At 47.9% G+C, this 23,898-nt stretch overlaps 1 protein-coding gene across 16 annotated transcripts in view; it reads left to right on the top strand.

Moving 5' to 3' along the window:
* The window catches only part of PPIP5K1 (diphosphoinositol pentakisphosphate kinase 1), a 49,793-nt gene that overhangs the window by 5,544 nt on the left and 20,351 nt on the right, over nucleotides 1-23,898 (top strand). For 12 of the 16 annotated variants that reach the window (XM_074600559.1, XM_074600553.1, XM_074600550.1 and 9 more), the window contains exons 4-26: nucleotides 1,199-1,394; nucleotides 1,482-1,572; nucleotides 2,530-2,615; nucleotides 2,845-2,999; nucleotides 3,995-4,096; nucleotides 4,380-4,541; nucleotides 5,365-5,486; nucleotides 6,323-6,424; nucleotides 7,701-7,787; nucleotides 8,210-8,285; nucleotides 8,781-8,890; nucleotides 10,365-10,450; nucleotides 10,861-10,989; nucleotides 12,827-12,948; nucleotides 13,705-13,887; nucleotides 14,784-14,925; nucleotides 15,563-15,786; nucleotides 16,793-16,920; nucleotides 17,419-17,533; nucleotides 18,696-18,803; nucleotides 20,063-20,179; nucleotides 20,492-20,656; nucleotides 21,761-21,851. In XM_074600559.1, the coding sequence (XP_074456660.1) occupies nucleotides 1,199-1,394; nucleotides 1,482-1,572; nucleotides 2,530-2,615; nucleotides 2,845-2,999; nucleotides 3,995-4,096; nucleotides 4,380-4,541; nucleotides 5,365-5,486; nucleotides 6,323-6,424; nucleotides 7,701-7,787; nucleotides 8,210-8,285; nucleotides 8,781-8,890; nucleotides 10,365-10,450; nucleotides 10,861-10,989; nucleotides 12,827-12,948; nucleotides 13,705-13,887; nucleotides 14,784-14,925; nucleotides 15,563-15,786; nucleotides 16,793-16,920; nucleotides 17,419-17,533; nucleotides 18,696-18,803; nucleotides 20,063-20,179; nucleotides 20,492-20,656; nucleotides 21,761-21,851 (2,899 nt within the window). The remainder of the gene's footprint in view (nucleotides 1-1,198; nucleotides 1,395-1,481; nucleotides 1,573-2,529; nucleotides 2,616-2,844; nucleotides 3,000-3,994; nucleotides 4,097-4,379; nucleotides 4,542-5,364; nucleotides 5,487-6,322; nucleotides 6,425-7,700; nucleotides 7,788-8,209; nucleotides 8,286-8,780; nucleotides 8,891-10,364; nucleotides 10,451-10,860; nucleotides 10,990-12,826; nucleotides 12,949-13,704; nucleotides 13,888-14,783; nucleotides 14,926-15,562; nucleotides 15,787-16,792; nucleotides 16,921-17,418; nucleotides 17,534-18,695; nucleotides 18,804-20,062; nucleotides 20,180-20,491; nucleotides 20,657-21,760; nucleotides 21,852-23,898) is intronic. The other 4 variants (XM_074600557.1, XM_074600558.1, XM_074600548.1 and 1 more) reach the window with 2 other exon arrangements.

The raw sequence follows: 23,898 nt of genomic DNA, 5'->3' as shown, positions 1-23,898 counted from the left end.
CAGAGAGGCAGTGTTTACTCTTCTCTGTAATCTCCAGGAACAGGACGCAGGAAGGAGAATGATCTCCAGCTCCTGACTGCTTTTGGCCCCTATTCAGTGTTACATTAAATGGTGCATTTGCTGTTCTGCGTGTGGGACTTTGATGCTGCAGGGCCATTGCTGCTGCCTGTGCAAATTGCCGGGACCGTACGCCAGCGCAGTGGTCATTTCCATTGCCTCTGTACCCCGATTCTCCATGGCAAGTGGGTCGTTAACTTAGGAGCCCACATGGGCTCCCTTCAAACCTACACAGTGTTCTCCTATGCTCAGTGGAGAGCTAGTTATCAGGTGTGGTGAAGGATTTGGAAGGCCTTTCATTTCCCAGGTGTTGTTTTTGCTGTGGAACCTTGGCTTTGCAAGTCAGCGCAGTAACTTCTAAAGTCTCAGCATACGGTTTGAAGCCACAATTGTTTGTGCTGGGTAACCCGCAGTCCTGCGTGTCGCACTTCAGGTGATCTCACTACATTTAATCTTACTTGGGCCAGAATTAATCTGTCAGGAAAATGTCTAGTCTAGATGGTGATGGGAAGTCCGCCACAGACCTTAGCCTGTTCCTCCATTAGGGTTACCAGTGCTTTTTAAATACACACCTTCTCTCTTGTCTTAGACTTACTCAATTCCATCCCAATGGATCTTGGTGTAACTTTGTCAGATATATAGAAGAGCACTTGGTTCTCTTCTACTCATAGCTGCTTACTCTTGTTACCTCCCCTTCATTTTCTCTCAGATAAGACAAACAGACTGAGCTCCTGGACTTTTTTGCTATGAAACATTCACAGCTCTCCTCTGAGCCTGCCTAAGTCCACCAACTATCTGTGTGAGTTTTGGGCCAGAGAACATGACGGGGAATTCCAGCCCCTGCTGCTTGTTCAGGTGCCCGATACTTATTTCTGACCTTAGCTTTAGCGCCCAGTAGAAGGAGGAGGTACATACTACCTGGTAAAGAAGCAGTTGTTTTGGGCTGCTCCTTAATGATGTCCCCCAGTGGACTCTAGTGGGAGGTGGAAGTGTGTTTGTGTTCGAGTCTGTCATGAGCTGTGAGTGCATGTTTGGAAGAAAATCACCTGTTTGTTCTGCCTTGCTGCATTTCTATACTGTTGTGGTTTAAATTCAGTAAAGTAATCGATGCTGTACTGAACCGTTGCCTGTCTTCCCTTAGCCACCTGAACGGCAGATTGTGGTTGGAATCTGTGCCATGACCAAGAAATCCAAGTCAAAGCCCATGACACAGATTCTGGAGCGTCTGTGCAAGTTTGAGTATATCACAGTGGTGATTATGGGGGAAGACGTTATTCTGAATGAACCGGTGGAGAACTGGCCCTCTTGTGACTGCCTGATATCATTCCACTCCAAAGGTAAAAAGTCTGCAGCAGGCCTTAGCCTACTGGAGATCTGGGCAAGGGAGCTTCCACTCATTCTCTCCCCCTCTCCCTGTATTTCAGGATTCCCCCTGGATAAAGCAGTTGCTTATGCCAAGCTGTGCAAGCCATTTCTGATTAACGACCTTGATATGCAGTATTATATCCAGGACAGGTAGGTGTCTGTGATCCACTGAAGCCCCTTCCCTCTTCCTTTGTCTGATTTCCCTTCTCAGCATGCTGGGCAAACTTTGTCTTCCTGACCACAAGCAAATGCGTGAGGTGGGGAGGAAGGGGACCTTAGCAGCCCTTAGGGATTGTTTATCCAAAACATGGAGGGGAATAGATTTGGGGATAAAACCATTGAGACTTGGCATGTTTCATTTTCTGGTGCAAACGTCTTGTAAGGAATGGCTGGATGAAGTAGGAAGTGGAAGAGATCTCACAGAATGAGACGGCCGCGACTAAGACAAAAAGACTAGTCTCTGAGTAGGAGAGCCAAGCAGTGGGATGGGGTTCTGGGGCAGAAATTGGTCTCATTCTGAGGAAGGTATGTTGGTCAGACACTTCAAGAGGCTTCTCAGTCAGCTGTTGGTAAAGGCAGCCAGCAGGCATGTCCTTCAGTGCGCACAGCCAGACTGCTTTGGCTGCCTGTGGGTAGGGCTCATGCCAGACCCCAGCCTCCTGCCACGTCTGTGGGTTGTGCGCAGTGTTCCTGTGGGGGCTGACAGGCAGGATAGGGTGTAACTCCAGTGAAATAATTGCAGTTTTCCCATTGACATCAGATGAAAAGAGGCTCTGCTGCATCTGCCTGGCCTGGGCCTTGGGCAGCTTAGCGTGACGGGCGCCCTTCGAAGGGCAGGTCTGGGTAGCGGCGTGCGCTGCTGAGGATTGGGCTTGTGCTAGTAAATGAGTATCCATGTTTAAGCCAGGTAGAGATTTACTCTGGGGCATCTCTGGAGCAGGACAGAGGCATGCCCCATAGCCCATAGGTATTCTCTGGAGAGCACGTGCTGAGAAGTATTTGCTCTCTGTCTTGGGGCTTTTTTGTGTTCATCTGACTTTGTTCTTCATCAGTGGCATGTACTGAGGACCTTCTAGACTCTTCTGACACTGTTTCTGTCCTCTACAGGCGCGAAGTGTATCGGATCCTTCAAGAAGAGGGAATAGACTTGCCCCGCTATGCAGTGCTCAATCGAGACCCTGACAGACCAGAAGGTCAGTGTCCAGGCTTTACTGAAAGCCATTTTCACATGCTGGGCTATTAGAGATATTCTGCAGAGAACAGGTACTGACAGTCAGCTTGAAGAAGCCAGATTCACGAGTCTGTTGTTTTTTGCGGACGGAGGTCCCAACAGCCAAACTGGCTACAGGCCGGGACCGAAGGGCTCCATGCTAGGGCTGTCTCACCCTTTCCTGACATGCTGCTGCTGCGCTTTGTCTTCAGAGTGCAACTTGGTAGAAGGAGAGGACCACGTGGAGGTAAACGGAGCTGTTTTCCCAAAGCCATTTGTAGAGAAGCCGGTCAGTGCTGAAGACCATAATGTGTATATTTACTACCCGACGTCAGCAGGTGGGGGCAGCCAGCGGCTCTTCCGGAAGGTGAGGATGGAGATTTCAGTTTTGGTGTTGGAATCAACAGATCTGTGGCTCTGAGAGCCATGTGGCTTCAGGAGGGAGTGTTGGGGCAGCTGAGGGGAAAGGAAGGCTTTGTGTTGGGGAAATCTAGACCTTCTTAGCACTTTTAGTTCAACCCCATCTACCTGGAATCGCGGAAGGACATATTTTAGTGGTAGTGCTTTGCCTTCCCCATCCTCTGTTTGACCCGTGTCCTGCCTAGCAGTCACGGAGAACTGTGTCCCTCATTGAATTGCATGCTGTTTTTTCCGGATCACTTCCTTAGTTTATCAAAATGATTATTTTTTAAAAAACTTATGTTCCTGTCCTCTAACATCATTGTTGCCCTTCTCAGCTTAGTATAGCTTGCAAACGTGATAAATGCAGTATTTATTCCTAGATTCCACAGGGAATCTGCCCTTACTTACTTCTTCTACTTTGCCAGCAAACACTTAATAGCCGTGATGAATTTTTTTTCCAATCAGTTACATATTTGCCATTAATAATCTTAAAATTATTGTTTCCTTAGCTAACACACATGCATGCCACGAGGTTGTATCCAAAGCCTTACTAAAAATGAAAACAACATCATCATCTGTCCATAAGATCAGTCAGCTGTCCTAGAAGAAAGTTAAATTGGTCTGATTATAATAATTTATTTTCATTTGCATATTAGCTAGGGTCCTTACTTTCTAGGTCTTTATCCACTGTTGTTTGTTCCGTATCCTTGTGGTGACCAGAGTCAACCTAATGGTATATAATAACTTTTCTCCTCTTTAAAGCCTGGAAAAGGACATACCTACTGTCTGCGTTCTGGAGTCTCTTTTGTCCTCCATAAATAAGTGTGCTGTAATAGCTGGGGGTTCTGAGAGGCGTTCTGCTAATTCACTACATAAGGGATTAAATTTATGCTTTTTATTTTTCTGTCTCAGAAAAGAAGCCCCACACTCTTCCCTGAGGTCTTTGTTCTGTGCTTTCAGATCGGCAGCCGGAGCAGCGTGTACTCCCCGGAGAGCAGTGTGAGGAAGACGGGCTCGTACATTTATGAGGAGTTCATGCCTACAGATGGCACTGACGTAAAGGTAAGGAAAAGCCTGGAGTGGCTCCTTCCTTCTCTAGACCTGGGTGGCTGAAGGGTGGGCAGTCCTGCGTAGTCCTGCTTAGATTCTGGAGCGTCTGTTTAAGCCGAGAGGTGCTGACTGTGCAGCTTGGGTCCCAAAGCGGGGAGCAGGTGTTCTCTAGGTCATGACAGGAGGAGCGCCTGAGACCATCCCATCTTCTTCTCTGTGTCTGCAGTGCAAATACCTTCTGGAAGCTGTAGTTAGTCGTGGTGGTTATGTCAGGTGTAACTATTTCTCTTCCCAGGTGTACACTGTTGGGCCGGACTATGCCCATGCAGAGGCTCGCAAATCCCCTGCTTTGGATGGGAAGGTTGAACGGGACAGCGAAGGGAAAGAAATCCGTTACCCAGTCATGCTGACTGCCATGGAGAAGCTGGTTGCCCGGAAAGTCTGTGTAGCCTTTAAGGTCTGTGTTTTCTCTCCTATGCAAGCAGGATACTCCACGAATGTCTGATTCGAATCTCAGTCAGTGTTAAGACTTGAGCTCCGTTCCCCCGATGTCTCTGGTGTGGCAGTCTTCCATGCCTGATGCCAGTTGCCCTCTCTGGGGGCTGGGTGCAGCTGGTCCTGCTGGCCATGAAGCTTGGTCTTTTCTTCTGTTTTTCTTTTTTTTTTTTTTGTTCTATTTTTGAATTGGCTTTGGTGCACATTTGTGTTCTATTTTACAAGTCGGAAGAGTGTGTGAGTCTAGGTATGGTTATGTGACGTGTTCAGCAATATCAACAGAAGCAGCACTTGGCTACGTGTTCCTGCCCCTGCTGCCATCTGCAGCCTGTGCTGTGCCGATACGGCTGTGGGCTTGTTCTGCCTTATGGCCTCTTCCACATAGTGGTGGATGGCTTTGCCTGCACCACTTATTGTCTGTACTTGTCAGTCTGGTTCAAAACAGTTGATTTAGAGGCAAGAAAGAGCAGGAGAGCCAGGAGCTGCTCTGTCTTAAGCCTTTAGAGCTCTGGGGGGTAGAGGGGTGGCCCTGACGGCTGAATCGGGGGCTCGTGAGTTGGTCCTTTGATACAGTGGTGAGGGTGTAAAGATTCCTCTAAAGGGCCGGTTACTGTTGGCTAGTGGCTGTATTTTCACACTTCATGGAGTGGAGGATGGCCGCAGCGCCAGCAGAGCGGAGCTGGGCAGCGTGTGCTGCGTGCCCCGCGGGGCTGGGCAGTTGCCGCTCCCTTGCTGTGCTCCCTCGCAGCACGCCCGAGTCCCGTGTCCTCTGCTTCCTCCTGCAGCAAACAGTGTGCGGGTTTGACCTCCTGCGGGCAAACGGACACTCTTTCGTGTGCGATGTGAATGGCTTCAGTTTTGTGAAGAACTCTATGAAGTATTATGATGACTGTGCCAAAATCCTCGGGTATGTAAAATTCAAGTTTTGACAGCGAGTAAGGGAACTCATAGCAAAGTAAAATGAATGCAGAGTCCTGATCAGTACGTCGGAGAAGTCTGCAGGTGGTTCATATCGGGACAGTTGTTCAGCAGGTGAAAGCTTGCTCCGGGAGGAATGGGTTAATTGTTTTTATCCCCTGGATTTCCTGCCTGCGTTGGCACTAGCTGTCTCTGTCTACAGCTAGATGTGTCTTACAGGACTTTTCGTTGGGTGCTAAGCCCAGCTGCAGTATTGGTGATGTGAGGGAAACTGATGTCTCTCTGGGGTGCTCTAACTAGGCCATGGTGTGATAGGTGTCTCTGAGAGGAAGGCGAGGAGAAATTCTGTGACTCTCTTCAAGTGTTTCAGCTGGACCAGTAAGGAGGAGGTGGAGAACCAAGGGAATCCTTAGTTTGAGGAAGAGGAGGCTGAGGGGAGACCTCATCGCTCTCTACAACGTCTTGAAAGGCCATTGTAGAGAGGTTGGTGCTGGTCACTTCTCACTGGTAATTAGCGACAGAACAAGAGGGAATGGGTTCAAGCTGCAACAGGGTAGGTTTAGCCTGGACATTAGGAAAAAATTCTTCACAGAAAGAGTGGTCAGACACTGGAATAGGCTGCCCAGGGAGGTGGTGGAGTCACCATCCCTGGGTGTGTTTAAGACTCGTTTAGATGTGGTGTTAGGGGATATGGTGTAAGGGAGAACTTTGTAGAGTGGAGTTGATGGTTGGACTCGATGATCCCAAGGGTCTTTTCCAACCTAAATGATTCTGTGATTCTACGAATCAAATTTCTTGTGAGTTGTGTATTCTAATTTCTTCCAGAAATATAATCATGCGGGAATTGGCTCCCCAGTTTCACATTCCCTGGTCCATCCCAACAGAGGCAGAAGACATTCCCATTGTCCCCACAACTTCAGGCACCATGTGAGTACCTGCCACCTTCTCAAAGAATGACAGTGATGGCTACGTGAGGGACAAGGTGCAAACCCCCTCCGAGGGACTGACATCACCCAGCAGCATGGCGTTCTCCACCTGCTGTGTTGGTTGCAACCCTGAAATGCCTGTGGAAAGGCTTAGCCACGCACATGGAAGGGGTGATAGATGGTAAATTAGTCGTAGGTTTGATGAATGCAGACAAGCAGTTGTTGCAGGTATGACAGAAACTTCTCATATGGCTTTCAGAAGGCCCACATTCTTGACCAGCACAGGAAACAGATTGGGGCATCGCTGTAGCTGGTGCTCTGTTCAGTAGGCTGCTACTCGGAGAAAATGTGTGTTGAGCTGCCAGTGAAATAGGTGGAAAACAAATAGCTGAAGTATTCACATTACCTGTACACTTGGCAGACCCTCATTTGATGCTATTGGCTTTACTAGTTTTCCACCGCATAAGGCTAAAAGACCAAAGGCAAAAGTTTCTTTGTGATCCTCAGCACACTTGTATGAAGTGAATAAAGTAGGTTCTCCAGAAAAGGTAGACCGAGAGTATGTATTCATTCTTCCTTTACTGTGTGATCCTTTGGAAAAAGTTGGCACACACAAACCCTGCACAGCTCGGAGGACTGCGGGCTGCAATGACACCTTGTGACAGTGAGACTGATAGAATCCATCCCTGTTTCTCTGGGATCCTATAAGAAATAGTGGGATATTGTAGTATCTGAAAAGGCAAACTCATGTAGCCCTTCTGAAATTAGCCAGCCTAACTGCTGATTCCTGCAGGTGGCTCATTGCTATGGGATCTTTCTATGTACAGCTCTATTGGCTGCTCAAAGACAGGACTCCACCTGCATAACCATTTTTCTGAATCAAGTTGTTTTTTTCTTGGGTCTTTTTAAGTGGTCCTGTGAACATTACACAAGTTTGGCATGAAAACAAGCTTGGCACAATTCATGATTGTGTTTCTGTGGTTTCTGTAACATCCAGCCTGGTCCTTTCTGCTGCAGATGTGGTTCTTCCTGTCATATCGTGGTGCTGTGGTGCTTTTCCCTGATAGGAAACCAGATGACCTGGTCGCGTCTGCAGTACTTTGGCTGCTTTTACAGCCTTGGCACTTGTGCCTAGTTTAGTCTGGGAGAAGTTCTGCCAGTGATGAGGAAAGCAGCTGTCAAAAGGAAGGAACTGAATGAACAACGGGAAGGTACTTTCTGGTGTCAGTTCTGGAGCATAGGGACACATTTGTCAGGTGTATCTTGTGTTTCCCCAGGATGGAGCTTCGTTGTGTTATTGCAGTCATCCGGCATGGAGACCGCACCCCAAAGCAGAAGATGAAGATGGAAGTTAAACATCCCCGGTAAGAGTCAAGGCAAGAAGACGCTGTGCCGCCGGGAAGTGAGGAGGGCGAGCAGAAGGGCTGAGTGCACAGGAGGCAGTGCTTTTTCCTGGCTTCATTCAGGCAAATACTTTCTGCCCAGTTGAGGGAGTCCCCTTTCCCCATAAGGATCCTGGCACCTTCTGTGTGAAGTCTGGAAGAAAGAGTGAAGGTTTGCTAGGTGCTGCAAAGGGAAGTGCCCCCTAGATGGGAAGCGAGTGACTGCTTCCTTTTCATACCGCAGCTGGAAACACTTGTTTTCAGCATTTCTGAAGCACAGGAAGGGACCAGTGGGCCTGCTGGTTCTCCCTGAAGAACAGAGTGTGAATGCATATGTAGGGATGACAGTCCTTGTAGCATTGAAACAGCAGAAAATGGATCAGAGTTCTTTGTTGTCTGTTCAGGTTCTTTGAATTATTTGAGAAATATGATGGCTACAAGACAGGGAAGTTGAAGCTGAAGAAACCAGAACAGCTACAGGTGAGGGGAGTCCTCTCTGGGGTTACTGTGTGGGACATGCAGGTAATACGCATCCCAGAGCGATACAGTTCTTTGGAAGGGTGGAAACCCTCAAAAGGGCAACAGTCTGTCGCACAAACACTCCCTTTCCCATCCCCCACCCCGTGCGCACTCAGCTGGGTGATGGTATGAGAGCAGAATGGAAACTGTTCCTGGCTGATGCGGACTGTAGGTTGGGGGTGACCTGATGCAGCTTGTCCATCTGCTGTGGTTGCCTCTGGTGGAAGATGGGTCCAGGCTTGGGAGTGGGGCAGTCAGAGGCACCTGCTTGGTTCTGAACAGGGCTGGAGCACAGGGTGGGGATGTGAAAGTTTGTCCTGCCTGAGCTGTGTCTAATGAAATGACGTGTTTCTGACGAGTGTCTGGGTGAATGTGGTGCTGGGTGAAGCCATCTGGAGGCCTTGCAAGAGTATGGTGGTGAGTCTGAGGCAGACTTGCTGGATGCTTCTCCAACAGGAGGTGCTGGACATTGCGCGGCAGCTTGTGGTGGACCTGGGAACCCACAGCGATTGCGAGATTGAGGAGAGGAAATCCAAACTGGAACAGCTGAAGAGCGTCTTGGAGATGTAAGGGTTCATGTCTCGGGGCACTGTGAGTTTGTCGGCATCGTGGGTCAGCATGCGATGTAGAAACAAGCTGTGCTGCCGATGTCCTGGACAGCTGGCTCCCCAGAGGTCGGATTCTCCTCCATCCCCCGTTAGCAGCTGTACCTGAAAGGTGCCATGCGCTTAACATTTTTTCATTGGCATCAAAACCACTGCTGACTGTTGTTCCAAGTTGTCGTGGTTTAACCCCACCCGGCAGCTCGGACCACACAGCTGCTCAGTCACCCCTCTTCCCCAGAAGGATGGGGAGAAGAGGGAGAAAAGGAGGATAAAGGGAAAGGGAAAAACCTCATGGGTTGAGATAAAGGCAGTTTAATAGAACAATAACAGAAAAGGGAAAAATAGTAATAATAATGACATAAGTCACTCTCACCACTCAGTGAATTGGCACCGTCCCGAGCAGCATTCACGAGTTCCTGGCCCCCCGGCCAACCCTTGTTTATGTACTGAGCAGGTGCCTACAGTATGGAATATTCCATTGCCATTCCATTGCTGTCTAGGCTCCTTCTCAGCTTCTACACAAAGCGGAAAAAGTCCTTGAAAAATATAAACAATAGCTGGCAATAACTAAACCCATATGCATTATTGACATTCCTTTGGTACCAAATCTGAAACACAGCAACCACTAGAAAGGAAATTAACTCTGTCCCAGCTGAAACCAGGACACAAGTGTGTCTGGTTTTTGGCTTAACAACTTGAGACAAAACTGAGCTCCCTTTGCTGCGGGAGGGGAACTGGACTCCTGTAGGGACCATGTTGATATGATTTTGATAAATTCGGAACAAATCTTGTTTTAAATAAGGTTGTCCTGGTGCCAAAAGTTGAACAAAAAGGAACTTGGAAAACATGAAAAGATGTTTGTGTCCTCTTGGGTTTCGTACAGCTGAAATAAAAGGCCATATGGTGGTGTTGGCATTTATAAACAAAAGAAGGGTTTCTCTCAGAACCCCAGCTCGCTGTGGCATACGCAGGCAGTGTCTGTGTTGGAGCCGTGTCTGTGGAGCACCGAGATGAATTTTTGCTATGATTCCTTCCCTTGCTCTTTCTGCCCATTATAGATGCGGTTATCCTCAGAGCGGCTGGCAGATTGTTTTTCTGTGATCTCATTAATTCACTTGTTAAAGATGTAGATAGACATTAACTAAGGCTGATTAAAGCCTCACTGGGATATGAGAGCACAGAGTGCTGTCAGCTGAAAAGCAGGCAAGTAAATGGGTCTTTGAATTTCATTTGGGGCAGTTGTTTGACTTTATCTGGGGGTGTGTACTGGGTCACAGGTAGATGGCAAAAATGTTCGTGTTCTGTGGCAATCGTGTTACAGCAGAAAGTCTCTTGCCTGTGCTGTATTTTTGCTGTGTGCTGCCGAGGGACCTCTGGGCGAAGGCTGAGTGGAGTTGATTTGTTTAAATTTGTTTCCTCCCTCTCTTTGTGACAGGTATGGACATTTTTCTGGCATTAACCGTAAGGTTCAGTTGACCTACCTGCCTCATGGACATCCAAAAGCTGCAAGTGAAGATGAAGGTAAAGAAACCTGATGTTACTGCCATGATCTTCAAGCCTGGTGTTCAAGAGCACGTGCAGCTATCCCACCTACATAGGCCTCTGGACATACAAGAAAAATTAGCAACCCGTGTCTTTATCTTTGCTCACATCGTGTGAAGGGTTGGAGCAATGCCTAATGCACTGTACTAATGTACCCCGGATGGTGCCACAGGGCCTATGCTTCCAATTTCATGAATGTCAGCCTATACCTTCTAAAAGTAGTGACTGTTAATTTCGTACTTGCTGGTTTGGTTCCTGGGGATTTTGGGTCAGGCTTGTGTTGAGAAAGCTTTGCAAGGTGCTGATGACAACCTCTTCTTCCTCCCCTCCTCTCCCCCTGCAAGCTCAGCTTTGAGATCTGATGTAGTCAGTACCTGTTTGTCTCCTAGAAGCTCGCCGAGAATCTTCCCCATCCCTTCTCCTGGTGCTTAAATGGGGTGGAGAGCTGACACCAGCAGGCAGAGTCCAGGCAGAAGAGCTGGGGCGAGCCTTTCGCTGTATGTACCCTGGGGGCCAAGGTAAGCTTTGTCCGCCTGTCTCCGGTCCTGTCCTCTGACTGTGCCAGCCTGCCCAGCCCCAGTGACTAATCACCGGCGCGAGGGATGCGCAGACTCCGTGGGCTGAGTGCAGCCTGTGTGACTCAGGTCATTGCTGGTTTTGTTGAGTTGACCTGGTAAGGATAAATAATTCAAGTGGGTTTTGCCCCCAGAGATCCATCCCTAGGCTGGCGAGAGATGTCTGCTGCAGTGGTTAAACTTGAGTATGTCTTGGAGCACAACAGCATTCTTTCAACTGACATGCCAGTATTCAAATATGAGAAGCCGTTCTGATAAGGTACATTCTGATGCAGCAAATATGATTCAAAATTTATGTATGATTAACAAGGAATTTAGGTCAGGTGCAGAGAACAGAGGAAATCTGTCTTGGAACACAGATAATTCTGCCTTGAGACAGGAGAATAGGAAGGTAATTTCTCCATATTTTCTCCACTGTAATTCTGTGACTCTGAAAAGCATTCAGTACCCACTCAGATCAACAAGATCCCAAAGGGCAAAAAAAAAGGCTGAGATTGCCTTTTTCATCCAAGTAAAGAGTCAGAGGTAATACACTGCTACTGTATCGATCTGATGAGAGCAGTATTGGATGTTCCTTATCTTTGACTTGTATGTTTAATTAATTCAATTTAATTAATTAAATTTCAAATTAATTAAGCTAATTTAAATTGAATGGGAGAAGATTTCCTTTTGGAATAAGGAAGAGTTACCCTTGGTGGAAGAGGATGGGGTGAGGGAATACTTAGGCAAACTGGTGCCTGGTGGGACGCGCCCACAAGTGCCGAGGGAGCTGGCAGATGTCACTGCGAGGCCACTCTAGATTATTTTTGGAAGATTGTGGGGACTGGGGGAGGTGCCTGAGATCTGGAGGAGAGGAAATGTCGCTCCTACCTTCAAAAACGACAAGAAGGAGGATCCAGGGGATGGGAGCCTCACCACAGTCCCTGGGAAGCTAATCCTGGAAACCATTTCTGGGCACATGAAGGACAGGAAGGTGATTGGGAGTGGTCTAGCATGGATTCGCAAAGGGAAGTCAAGCTTAACCAACCTGTTAAGCTTCTACAGTGAAGTGTCTGTCCTCGCCTTAGAAGGGCGTTTCCCTGAGCTGTGAGCTCAGAGCTGGGAATAGTTTTCCCGTCTTCGCCTGCAATGTGACTGACTACTGCTCAAAATCATCATGGGATTCCAGGCAGCAGCCAATTAGTCACCACTGTGCTGGCTTTGGAGGGCTAGGCTCAAGAGCTGCATGAGTTACTGTCTCCCGTTACTGATCTGACTCCTGTGGCTGACTCAGCCATCGTAAATAAACTGGTGTTTTGTGCCACAAGGTAATCGTAGCTCTACAGGGTATGCTTTGGAAGCCGGGTGCCTCCCTGCTGAATAGCTCTGCCTGCAGTTCTGGTGGCAGCCGTGCCCGCTGTCCTGCAGGGAACAAGTAGGAGGAGGCATTTTTTGTGTGCGTCTTTATCCTGCAGAGGGGTATTCACACGAGCAGGACGACTACGGACTGTTCAGAAAGGGATGCTGCAGAATTTGGGCAGCATCAGACTTGACTGGTGAATCCTCACTTTTTTTCCTCAAAATGAACTTTTCCAAGTTAAGTGAAGCCTGAATTGGATTTCTAGTCGTGACGTATGGCTAGAACTGTCTATTTTGGAGTAGCCTGAATGTGGGCTATGAAGGTGATTAATTCTCTATGTAACTTTGTTACCGTGATAGAGTTTGTTGTCTAAAGCAGTATATTCAGCTGATAGTTTTGCAGGTGTCAGCATATTAATTTTGACTTTGCTCTCTGTTTCAGGTGATTACGCTGGTTTCCCTGGATGCGGCTTGCTCAGACTGCACAGCACCTACCGTCATGATCTCAAGATCTACGCCTCGGACGAGGGACGTGTTCAGATGACAGCAGCAGCTTTTGCAAAGGTCCTTCCTCTCTTTTGGGCGTCTGTTAGTCTGCTGCATTAGTCTTGAAATATGCCAGTTCTAAAGGAAAACCTCTGGTGATGAGGAAGGAGCCGTTCTAGGAACTTCTCCCTCTCTTGGGAGGACGGTGGTACACTGTGCAAACAGCAAGTGTACGGGGCGGTGCTGGGAATCCAGTGTAGCTGCACACGTTTGTTACCTTTAGTGTCCTGTCCAGGATAGGACTCTGACTGGAGACAGAGTTGGTTATGGAGTAGTGCTGGTGTTTGATGGTGGGGCACATCAGACCTGTTGCTGAGTATTAATTGCCTGCAGAACGAGAGTTTCTTGGATGACTGCCCAGCCAGAGGGCTGGATTTAAAAGGGGAAAAAAACGTCTCTGGTGCAGTGTGGGGTGGGGGCTGGAGAGAAGACAGGTTCATCTGCAGTTAAAGCTCGAGCTGAGGGGAATCCCGTGGTGACTTCAGCTGTTCTTCAGAGCCTCTGCTGTATCAACATTTTCCAGCAAACTGCGTTGGCTGCTCAACAATTGCCTAGACAAATCTGGGGCTGCTGCAGGCAGAGCTGGGCTTTTGCCTCAGATAGCTCTAGAAGCATGCCAGCATCACTGGTGACCGTAGCTGCTGCGGCTGTGAAACTGCTCTTCAAGGACAGTTGAGATTTCAATCAGGTTGACTGATGGCTCACCATGAAACTACCAGAAATGTTTGTTGGTTGGGTTGCACATAACTGAAGTCTTTTTCTGTGTTGCTTTAGGGTCTGCTGGCCCTGGAAGGAGAGCTGACCCCCATCCTGGTGCAAATGGTGAAAAGTGCCAACATGAACGGTCTCCTGGACAGTGACAGTGATTCCCTTAGCAGCTGTCAACACAGGGTGAAGGCACGACTGCATGAAATCATGCAGAAGGATGCCGAGTTCTGTGAAGAGGATTACGAAAAGGTAAAGCACCGAGGTGACTTTATTGCTTCCTGTCTCTGGAAGGAGAATAGCGTTGCTCCAGTGGTTCGACGTGAAGCCTGCTGCTGTGTGAACAGTAGTTTGGTTAGTCTGAGATCAGTTCTGGTCAAAATTACAGGATATAAACAGAACTTAAGAAGGGAAAGGGAAGGGTTTGGGGGGGTAATAGCCCCTGCCCTTCTCCACCGTTCCCTTCAAGAATCGTCATGGTACCCTTTAGAAGTCCCAGTGCATTTTATTCCCATGGGGTGCTAAAAGAAGAGTTCTCGTGGTTTACTGCATGCTGCCCAGAACAGCCCCAGTTGCCGTGGAGAGGGAGTATGCCTTGCCATATTCTAGATCTGTGCTTTGTGCATGTGTGAACAGATCTTTTGGATATAAACCCTTTTGTGCTCCTATCAGTGTCTGATAACTGCAGAGAAGGGAGCGTGGGCTGCATCCAGCACAGCAACCAGTAAGAGCACTATAGCTGCTTCTCTGACAAGTCCCCAAAACACTATTTTTCCCGGACTTTGGGATCTGATTACCAGACTGAAATCCATTACCATTAAGGAATATATTTTTCACCTCAAAGAACTACTTAAAACTTCTATGAAGCCCTTCTGCTCAATCAGAGAAGCAAAGTGGGACAAGAGTGGATGTTGTAGGTGGAGGGAGGTCTGATCTGAAGGGAGCAGTTGTTTGCTCTTTTTGAGGTCGGTCCTGAGGAAGGTTTTAAAACATGCCTAACTACCCCTAGGAACAGGCCAGCATACTACACCTAGCTGGGGGCACAACTTGTGTACCTGATCAGAAAGTGGTACAGCTGCAAAGGGCAGACATTTTGTGTTCCCAGTTTGTAAAGATACTAACTGATCTCTACCGGTACCTCCTCTCAGCTAGCACCTACAGGCAGTGCTTCTCTGCTCAACTCCATGACGTTTATCCAGAACCCGGTAGAGGTCTGTAACCAGGTGTTCGCCCTGATTGAGAACCTCACGTCCCAGATACGAAAACGTCTGGAAGACCCAAAATCTGCAGGTGAGCATCAGGAAAGGGTCTGGTGCAGATTCATTTATTGCTACATCTTCAGAGCTCCCAAACACCACTATGGTTTATGTTTGTCTGTAGTAAAGAAATTCTGAAGTTAAATTCTGTATCTGCTATTGGTGTAGAAGGCTCCTATTCTGCTTTCTGCTACTGTTAGAGAGAGCTGTCATGTAAAGGAAATCATATGTGCATCTTGGGTTCAGAGTGGATGTAAAGAGCAGCAGTATAGCCTGGAGAGGTATGCCTGATTTTTCCAAGCATCTCCTGGGGGGGAGCCCAAGACTATAAACAGCAAGTTTTTCAGTCACAGTTTGCTCATCTCTTAAGAACTTTCCTAATAACAACGCACAGGTTTTAAAAAGGCATCTGTGGGACATTTCACGTGATTTATGGCAGACGTAAGCCAACAGGCAATCAGTCTCAGTCTTCTCAAGTATTTCCGAAGTAGTGTATTGCTGCAGGTTAAAACTCTGCAACGGGTCCAGTGGCTTTTCCAGTCTGGGATTCCTGTGGGTGACATGATAGTCGGAGCCCCTCTGTGCTGGGAGAAGTCAGTCACAGCTGTCCCTTGAAATCTGGGCAGAAGCAGTCAGGATGTCAGTGTGGTCTGGTGTTCTCTGCTGTTTAGACCTGCAGCTGTACCACAGTGAGACTTTAGAACTGATGCTGCAACGCTGGAGTAAGCTGGAGCGAGATTTCCGCATGAAGAACGGGCGTTACGACATCAGCAAGATCCCTGATATCTATGACTGCATCAAGTATGACGTACAGCACAACTGTGCACTGAAGCTGGAAGGCACAGCTGAACTCTTCAAACTCTCCAAAGCCCTGGCAGATGTGATCATACCCCAGGTATAGCCTGTCCTGCCTGTGTGACCATGTCTGTGGTGTCACTTTCTGACCCCTTTCCCTGTCTGTTTCCTCTTGATTCTCTTGCACGTTAACTCTCAAGGCAGAGTATTACAGGTATTTCTCAGATATATCTCTTAGTCTTTGTATAAGGCCAAAACCATTTATGACTTAAGATGTGGCAGGGCTTGCTTCCTGGGTGAGGGTTCTGGCAGCGTCAGAATAACGAACAGCTGACGCAGCAGCTTTTCTGTGTTCATCGTAGTGTGTTACAGCACGGCGTCGAGCTGCGTGTGTGCGCTACAGCAACGTCCCATTCTCCACACGTAAGATTGTACGGGGGAAGAGAGATTTCTGTGGTAAAGTGGAGGCTTGTTCTGGAAAATTTGTTATTCTTGTCAAACGAGAACTTGTTCAATTTACAAAGTTGGCTTGCTTCTCACAAAGTTTTTGCCCATGAACGTGGGAGGGGAAAGGAGCGCCACGTGCAATGGATCTCTGCCTTCACCATTGTTCTGTCCTACTTCTGGATAAATGCTTCGTTTGCATGGGACAGGCTTCTACCGGCAAGGTCCAATTGCACGTGTAGAGCAGACGTGGTCTTAAGCTTTTTCACAGTGTTCCTCATGAGATGCAGTTTGGCTGTTTCTAGCGTAGCTCTTAAAGTTTTATCTTTGCAAATAGCGGTCATTGCATTAATACTCATGCCAGGTCAGGGTATAAGTTTGTGTGTCATGAGAGGAGGTTCCTTGATGGCACCTGTGCCTCTCAGCTGTTGGAAGAATACTGACAGTCATGTCTAGACAGACTGGGATTCTCAGAGGAGTCTCTGTTACCCTTTGCGATACATGGGGAAAAAATAAGAGAAAGGCGCTGAGTGGCGTTTCCCTTTCTGTCCTTGCTTAACCGTAGTGCTTGCGGACAGGACCGTTGAAGTCCAGCCTCCTTTCGTGTGAGGATGCGGCAAAGAACCAGGGCTCAAAGGGTATCTATTGTTTTGTTCCTGCAGGAATATGGGATTAATAAGGAGGAAAAACTGGAGATTGCTATTGGCTTTTGTCTTCCTCTCATTAAAAAGATCCAGTTGGACCTACAGAGAACCCATGAAGATGAGTCTGTCAACAAACTACATCCCTTGTAAGGATTGTGCTGCACGCAGCTGCTGGTGGGGAGGGCAGCTTTGGAGCGGTGTGTGGGAGCCGTGCCAGAAGAGTGTAGTGGTGTGGAAGGAGGCTCTGAACAAACACTGAAGGACGCACCAAGAGGGAGGCATGTTGGTTCTTCTGGAACTGGCAGGGAAATGGAAAGACACATTGAGACTGTGGAGCAGGAGTATGGTGCCACAGAAGCTTACACCCTTTGTAGTTGGATGGTGGTGCCTTCGTCCCTGTCTCTGCAAGGGGCAAGTGGTGGTATGATGAGGCCACCTCTGCCCCACCATGTGTCTCCATTGGGATACGACAAAACTTGCTGCTTCTGTGCCTGATGCTCTCACTGTTTGTTCTGTTCCTGCTGCTCTTTGACGGTTCCTAGTGTGGTGTTATCTTACTCCGTTAAGCATGTGGAAATGCTGCTGTGTGATAGATGACACTTCATTGGCAGGCTGTGAGTAACCCTGGGCTGATTTTGGTTTAGGTACTCAAGAGGAGTTCTGTCACCAGGTCGCCACGTTCGGACGCGGCTCTACTTCACCAGTGAGAGCCACGTGCACTCTCTGCTCAGTATCTTCCGCTATGGGGGGCTCCTGGATGTAAGTGTCCCAGCAATGCTCACAGAGTAAGCCTCCCTGCTTCTTTCCAGCGGCCCTTCCCAAGGTGGAGAGTGTATGTTTGTAGTTGCCCCTCTAGCCAGCTCCCCCAGTGAGGACGTGCCAGCTCCATCTCCGCTGTGTTTGCATGCTGCAGCTTCCTGCCTTCCTGGCATGTAGGAGGATTGTTCTTCCTCAGTCCTGACACTGCCTGCCTTGCTTGTACAGAGGCATGTTTTCTCCAAGGGCTGTCCTGCTGGTTTCAGACGAGCAGAGCGCTGACCCGTGTAGGAGGATAGCAGTGGGAGGCAATGGGGATGAGGGGATTTCTCTCTTCAGGCTTCCTTCAACCCTTTATTCCTTCAACCCGGTATTTGTTATTTAAATAACACACCCCTTGGCTGTGTTATTTAGTGACTTTCTGTCAATTCTAAGTCAAGAAAGTCAGCTGGCTACGGAGGAAGTGACTGGAGGTTGCAAATGCATAGGGGGTGCTCTCTACCAGAGGGACAGATGACACATTTTTAGGGGACTAACTCATCCAATCCAGCCTTCACTTGGTCCTGAAGGAAATGCCAAGCAGACCCTAAGAAAAGCTCTGCTTTAGACTCCTCGATAGACTCTCTGGTTTATTTTCGCATTTTTGAGTATGTTGTTCTGAAATGCCTTGAGAGCAGCGGTGGGAAGCAGCGAGGGCTTCCCCTCTGGCACGGCTCTGTGGCCTTTGCATTCAGCATCGTTTAAAGCAGCTGCACTTGGTCCCTTGTTTAGCACAAGTTCATCCCTTGTGCTTTTTTTTTTGAGGTTTCTGCAAAGTACTCCATTCTGCAGGCCACTGTTTGAGACGTACTGTGTTTGGGAAGGGGCTGTGGGTTACGCGTTTCTCCCGTCAGCATGGCACAGGGGCTGGCAGCTGGGTGTGCTCAGGTCTGCACGCGGGTTGTGTGGGTAGCTGCACTGTCCCTCCATGCAGTTGCTCCTCACCGTAAGCACCCTGCCCTCGTTGCAAGGTCATTTCTCCTTGTGCAAGTTAAGCAAGGTGTTTTTTTGTCCTGACAATGTTGTTATCTTGTGGAGAGACAAACTCTCTCAGACCCATTTCACTGAATGCTGCAAGGTGTCTGCTGTTGCTTATTCCATGCGACTGTTTATGTGTATATATCAGGAAAACAAAGACCAGCAGTGGAAGAGAGCCATGGACTATTTGAGTGCTATCTCAGAGCTGAACTACATGACCCAGATTGTTATCATGCTCTACGAGGACAACAACAAGGTGAGGGATATAGCTGTAGGACAGAATCCTTCCTGCCATGATGCAAGGCACAGTCCCGAGAGATGAGTTCAGCTGGGAAGTCTGTAACCTGAGCTCTCTCCGCCTGAGAATAAAGACCGGCAGACCATTAACACAACTGCTAGTTTTCATGTTTAAGTGGGAGGCTTAATGCTTGTTACATGTAAGCGGAATGCCACCCTGAGCAGTAACACCAAACTTAAGTAATCAATACTATCTATTTTAAAGCATTTCCTAACACAAAATAATTTGCTGTTTCTTAATATTAACTATGAATGAATGGTAGGGGAAAAAAAAAAGGAAAAAAAAAACCCCAAATTATATTTGGCAGTTTTTTCCAAATATTTCTGGAAAACATCCAGAAATTCCACGTTCATAAACTTTTTCTATTTTAAAAATCCACTGACACAGTTAGGGAAGTATATACTGATATCTTCAGGAAGTAAGGAGAATCATTTAAACAACAGCTGGAATGTGGAAGCCGGAGGTGGTGACCAGGAGTAGGTTTGGCACCGAGCTGCAGGTACCGGGCCCCAGGCTGTGACGGGTTCTGTGCTGCGGGAGGTGGTGGGTGAGGGGAGCAGTCCCCTTCCTCCGGACACTGCAGAGTTAGAATCTTGTATTCACGGAGCTGATGTGGGCTTCTAATGGTACAAGTGAAATATTTCCTGGTGCTGTTTGTCCAAAAAAGAGAAAAGTCTGAATACCGGTGCAAATCTGTTAGTAAGTAGAGATGGTGAAACTTTTGGGTGTACAGCATTAGTGCCAGATAAAGAAAAAGCTCTGACTTCCTTTAAAAAAATAATCTATACGTTAGAGACAGTTACTTAAGTCTTGGAACAACCTGACTAAAGGTCCAGGAGGGAGTCGATCTCTCCCTGCCCCGGTGTGTGCTGGTTTTGCCACAGGAGCGGATCGGAAGGGGCTGTGGTTTAGGTTTGTGGACATATATATAAACATGTAGCCCGTTCTGTTTTGCTCTTCTGGTGGCTGTTGTCACAAAATAACAACAATCTGAATGCCTCAGCTTTGTGCTAATAAGGGCTGTCCTTTTGGATGAAACGAACCTAGAGCCATGATGTGTGTGGTTTCTTGTTGCTTCAGCTTTCCTTCCAAAAGGATGCGCTTGGGATGTGTGCTGCACGGGCATGGCAGGCTGGCCCAGGTCCGGACTGTGGCCTGTGCTGACGGTGGGACTGATTCTTATTTATTTACTTATTCCCCGTGCCTCATGTTCGCAGGACCCGTCTTCAGAAGAGCGTTTCCACGTGGAGCTGCATTTCAGCCCTGGCGTGAAAGGCTGTGAGGAGGACAGAAACGTGCCCACGGGGTTCGGCTTTCGCCCTGCCTCGTCAGAGGTGAGCGCGCTGCCTGGCGCCGGCTGCCCTGACAGGGGATCGGCCATCGCCGGCCCTTGGGCACCACGCCGCTCTGCCGGGCACTGCCGACGGCCCCTCTCCAGCAGCACCGTCACCCCTGGCCTTTCCCTCCTGCCCGCGGGCGGTTAGCGGGTTGCCTTCCCCAGCTGCCAGGGTTTGTCAGGGCAGGCATGGGGAACGCTGGCGTCCTCCTGAGCTCCGCGGAGCCGGGAGGCCCAGGGCTGGAGTCAGTGCCTGGGCAGCGCTCGCGAAGGCCAGGTGCCTGCAGGTGTCGATGTTTCCTTACTGCAGAATGAGGACAAGAAAGCTGATCAAGGCAGCATGGAGGACCTCTCCAAAGAGAAGAGCATTGATGAGCCAGACCGCGCACAGCAAAGGTCTCCGCAGCCTTCTGAGCCCGTCAGCCTTCAGCGCAGATCTCCACTGATCAGGAACAGGAAGACAGGGTCCATGGAGGTAACAGTGCCATGGGCGCCCTCGGTTGTTCTAATGGAGGTCTTTTGCTTGGTTTCGTTTTCCTGGCATTCCTTTTAACGTGCCAGAGTTTGAGTTGATTCTGGGAAAGGATCTGCAGAGGTTAGAGGGATTTTTTGGAAGGCAGACTTTCCAAACTCCTCACTGGCAAAGGACAGGGGGAGCCCAGGTCAGAGGAACTGATGAGGAAGAGCAAGTGAGGAAATGCTTGAGAAACACAAGAAGCATTTGGATCACGTGCTCTGTAGAGGCATCAGTGTAACAAGCTACGAGATTGCATGCAACCTCTTCTCCTAGCCAGAGACATCTTTGCCTTCCCTTAGACTCCAGCCTTTGCCTCCCGCAGGTCATCTCCACGTTTCTCGTTCCTGTCTCCCATCTAAGATATCACACAAAGCGGGGGTCCCTGCTAACCCATGGGTTTATTAGAGAGTGTTTAAACTGTCAGGGTTTAGAAGTGTCCCATTCACTGATCTGCTAAAGTAACAAAGATCGATTTTACTGTTCGTACTTCTCTCCTTCAGGGCCAACATGTGCCATAAGGCTAGCTTCACAGTCGGCAGGTGGCTGGCACCTTCAAAGTGCTCCAGAATTGCCCCTCCTTTTGGAGAGCTTTTGCAGACATTTTTGCTATCTGTTTTCTGAACCAGTGGAAGCAGAGAGTTAGGGCTTGAGGTATTTGTTAGCTGGCTTACATCTTTGTGTCACTCATGATGTAATCTTTGCATGCAGCACTCAGGGGCTCTTTGTAACAGGCACGTACTAAGCTGAAGGGGATATGCTTTCCTGCTGCTAAAGAAGGAAGTTTATGTCCCAGTTATCTCAGCAAGACTCTCGGGAGACAAGGAGCTCAGTACCTGATCTCCGTTCATCTCCACTGTTCCACAACCCAACAGGAACTTGAAATGAAAATTGAGCGTGCACTGTCACAATTTTAGCATATGAGTATTTTATGCGTCTTGAAAAATGTGATTTTTTTTTTAAGGAAGAGACCGGCTTTTCTTTACCTTCAATTGATGTATAAAGGCTTTTGAGACCAGTGGGTAACTTAGAGCACGGCACTGATTATACTGTCTGTCTTTGCAGGTGCTATCTGAATCTTCTTCCAAATCAGGAGGTTATCGCCTCTTCAGCACTTATTCCAGGCAGTCTTCTGAGATGAAGCAAAGTGGCTTAGGTACTGTACGTGACCCGTAACCAGCCTGCTCACCTGTGCCGCTCTGTTTCTGTGGGCATCTGTCTGTCTCTCCACATACACATCCGGCTTAAGTTCCTTGTATGTCTCTCTGTGTGTATTATGTCTTCTTTTAGTGTTATTGTTTAGACCACTGTAGAGACTATCTTACTGTATTTCCTTTTGTGTATGATCTTCTCCTTCAGCTTCTAGCTACAGAAGATGCACTTTTCATCCTTTATAGTATGGGAGCAGCAGAGCAAGCTGCGTACTTGCGGGCTGGCCTTCTGGTTCCATGTTGCTGTCATTTGTTATACCATTTCTGAACTTAGTAGGAAGAGATGATTTTAGGTGAGAAATAGCGTGCTTTCTGTTCTGCAAAACAGTAGTTTACACGCAAAGCTGCTCTTCATGTAGGGCTATTATGTTTCTGCCTTTGTTTCATAAAGATCTCTTGTGTGGAACAGATCTGTCATCTGCAAAGGTGTTTGACAGCTCTCTAATTGAGGAATCCCTGATTAGCCATTCTTTGACTGGTAGCCAGAGGAAGAGAATATTTTTGGACATTTGGGGTTCTCTGCCTGTCCTTGAGAGTAGCATTCCCTGCCGTCCTAACCTGAACTATGTCTTAATAGTTGAAATTGTTCCACAAATATTTTTGCTAAAGCAAGATCTATTTGGAAACTGAAAAGCTGTCTTTGCTGTCGTGAGGTTCAAAGACAGCTGTGAAACCTAGATCTTGCAGATGACTAATAAGCACCAGGGGGTGAAAATGCCCAAGTTATGCCCACTTTCTTTTTTCTTTTTTTTTTTTAAATAATTTTTGCATTATGTCATGGCCGTAGACTTGCAGCGGTTCTGGCTTACCAGTTCTTTACTCTGTTATGTGGACATCCTGCAGCCAAGAGATTTCTGAAAGGCCTGATCATTTCTTTGTCACTTTTGAATGAGCTGCTTCTTTGGAAGCTAATTCTTACCAAGTAAAGGGAATTTTCTTCAGAGTGGTTAGGAAGTATCCCTGGAGTCTGCCAGCTATGCTCCCAGCCAGTTGGAAAAATCTAAGAAGGAATGGCTGATGCATATTATTTTCATAAAGGTACAATAGCCTTGGCCATAGTGGGTTTTGAATGTGCTTTTTCAGGTAGTGCATCTATTTACATCTGCTTTTAACAGAGCGCCTGCAGGATTAAGTAAGCTGTAATAGACTGCCGTGCTTAGGCTTGAAGAAGCCTGTGGTTATTCTGTGAAGCCCTGTGAATCAATGTGAGAATTTCTGAGATGGCACACAGTCAAGGAAGTGCATCTGCTTGGAAAATTACTGAGTACGTCAAACGCCACATGCAAACTGTCTTTACTGTTTGGATGTCTGAGTACCAGAAGGCACGTGCTCTGGACAGCAGATATTGAGAGCCTGTTTACTACAGCCTTTTCCAGGTTTCTGAGGAATGTCTGTTTTGGCAATAGAGAAGACTACTACTCTACTGGACCCTTGTACAGTACTGCTTTTCCTTCACAACAAAATTTGAAATGTGATCCCAGCAGGTTTAATTTGAGGTTCTTGCCTGACTTGCCTTGCGGGGAAGCCTGTCCTGGTCACTCTCCCAGCTGTGAAGCTCTGCAGAGACAAAACGTTGAGTGGGAATTGATAGACCTGATCTGTGACAGTAGACCTCTAGCTGCAGACTCAGTCCAGCCGCCATTCTTCTCCATAGAGTCTTGCACCTGCAGGCACAGAAGGGCTGAGCAGGAGAGACCAACAAATTGTGCAACACCAGCTTGCACAATCCTGGGTTATTAGGATGTCTCTGAATTTCTCTTAACCTGAGAACTGTTAAGAAGAATTATGCCTCTTTACCTGTAAAAGTCAAGCTCTTCAAGGAATCTTCCTGATTCCTTTCCTGCTTGTTTTGTAGAAATCTGATTTCTTCCCCCTTTAGGACCTGAAATGTGCTCTCTCTGTGAGATATAACATGGAACTCATGGGAGCTTGAACATTGGCTTTGATACTTGTCTCAGCAGCTGTGCTATGAGGGGGTTCATTCGGATTCTA

Source organism: Larus michahellis, chromosome 9 (assembly GCF_964199755.1).
Source record: "Larus michahellis chromosome 9, bLarMic1.1, whole genome shotgun sequence".
Lineage (NCBI taxonomy): Eukaryota > Metazoa > Chordata > Aves > Charadriiformes > Laridae > Larus > Larus michahellis.
This window is presented reverse-complemented; position numbering and strand designations above follow the sequence as displayed.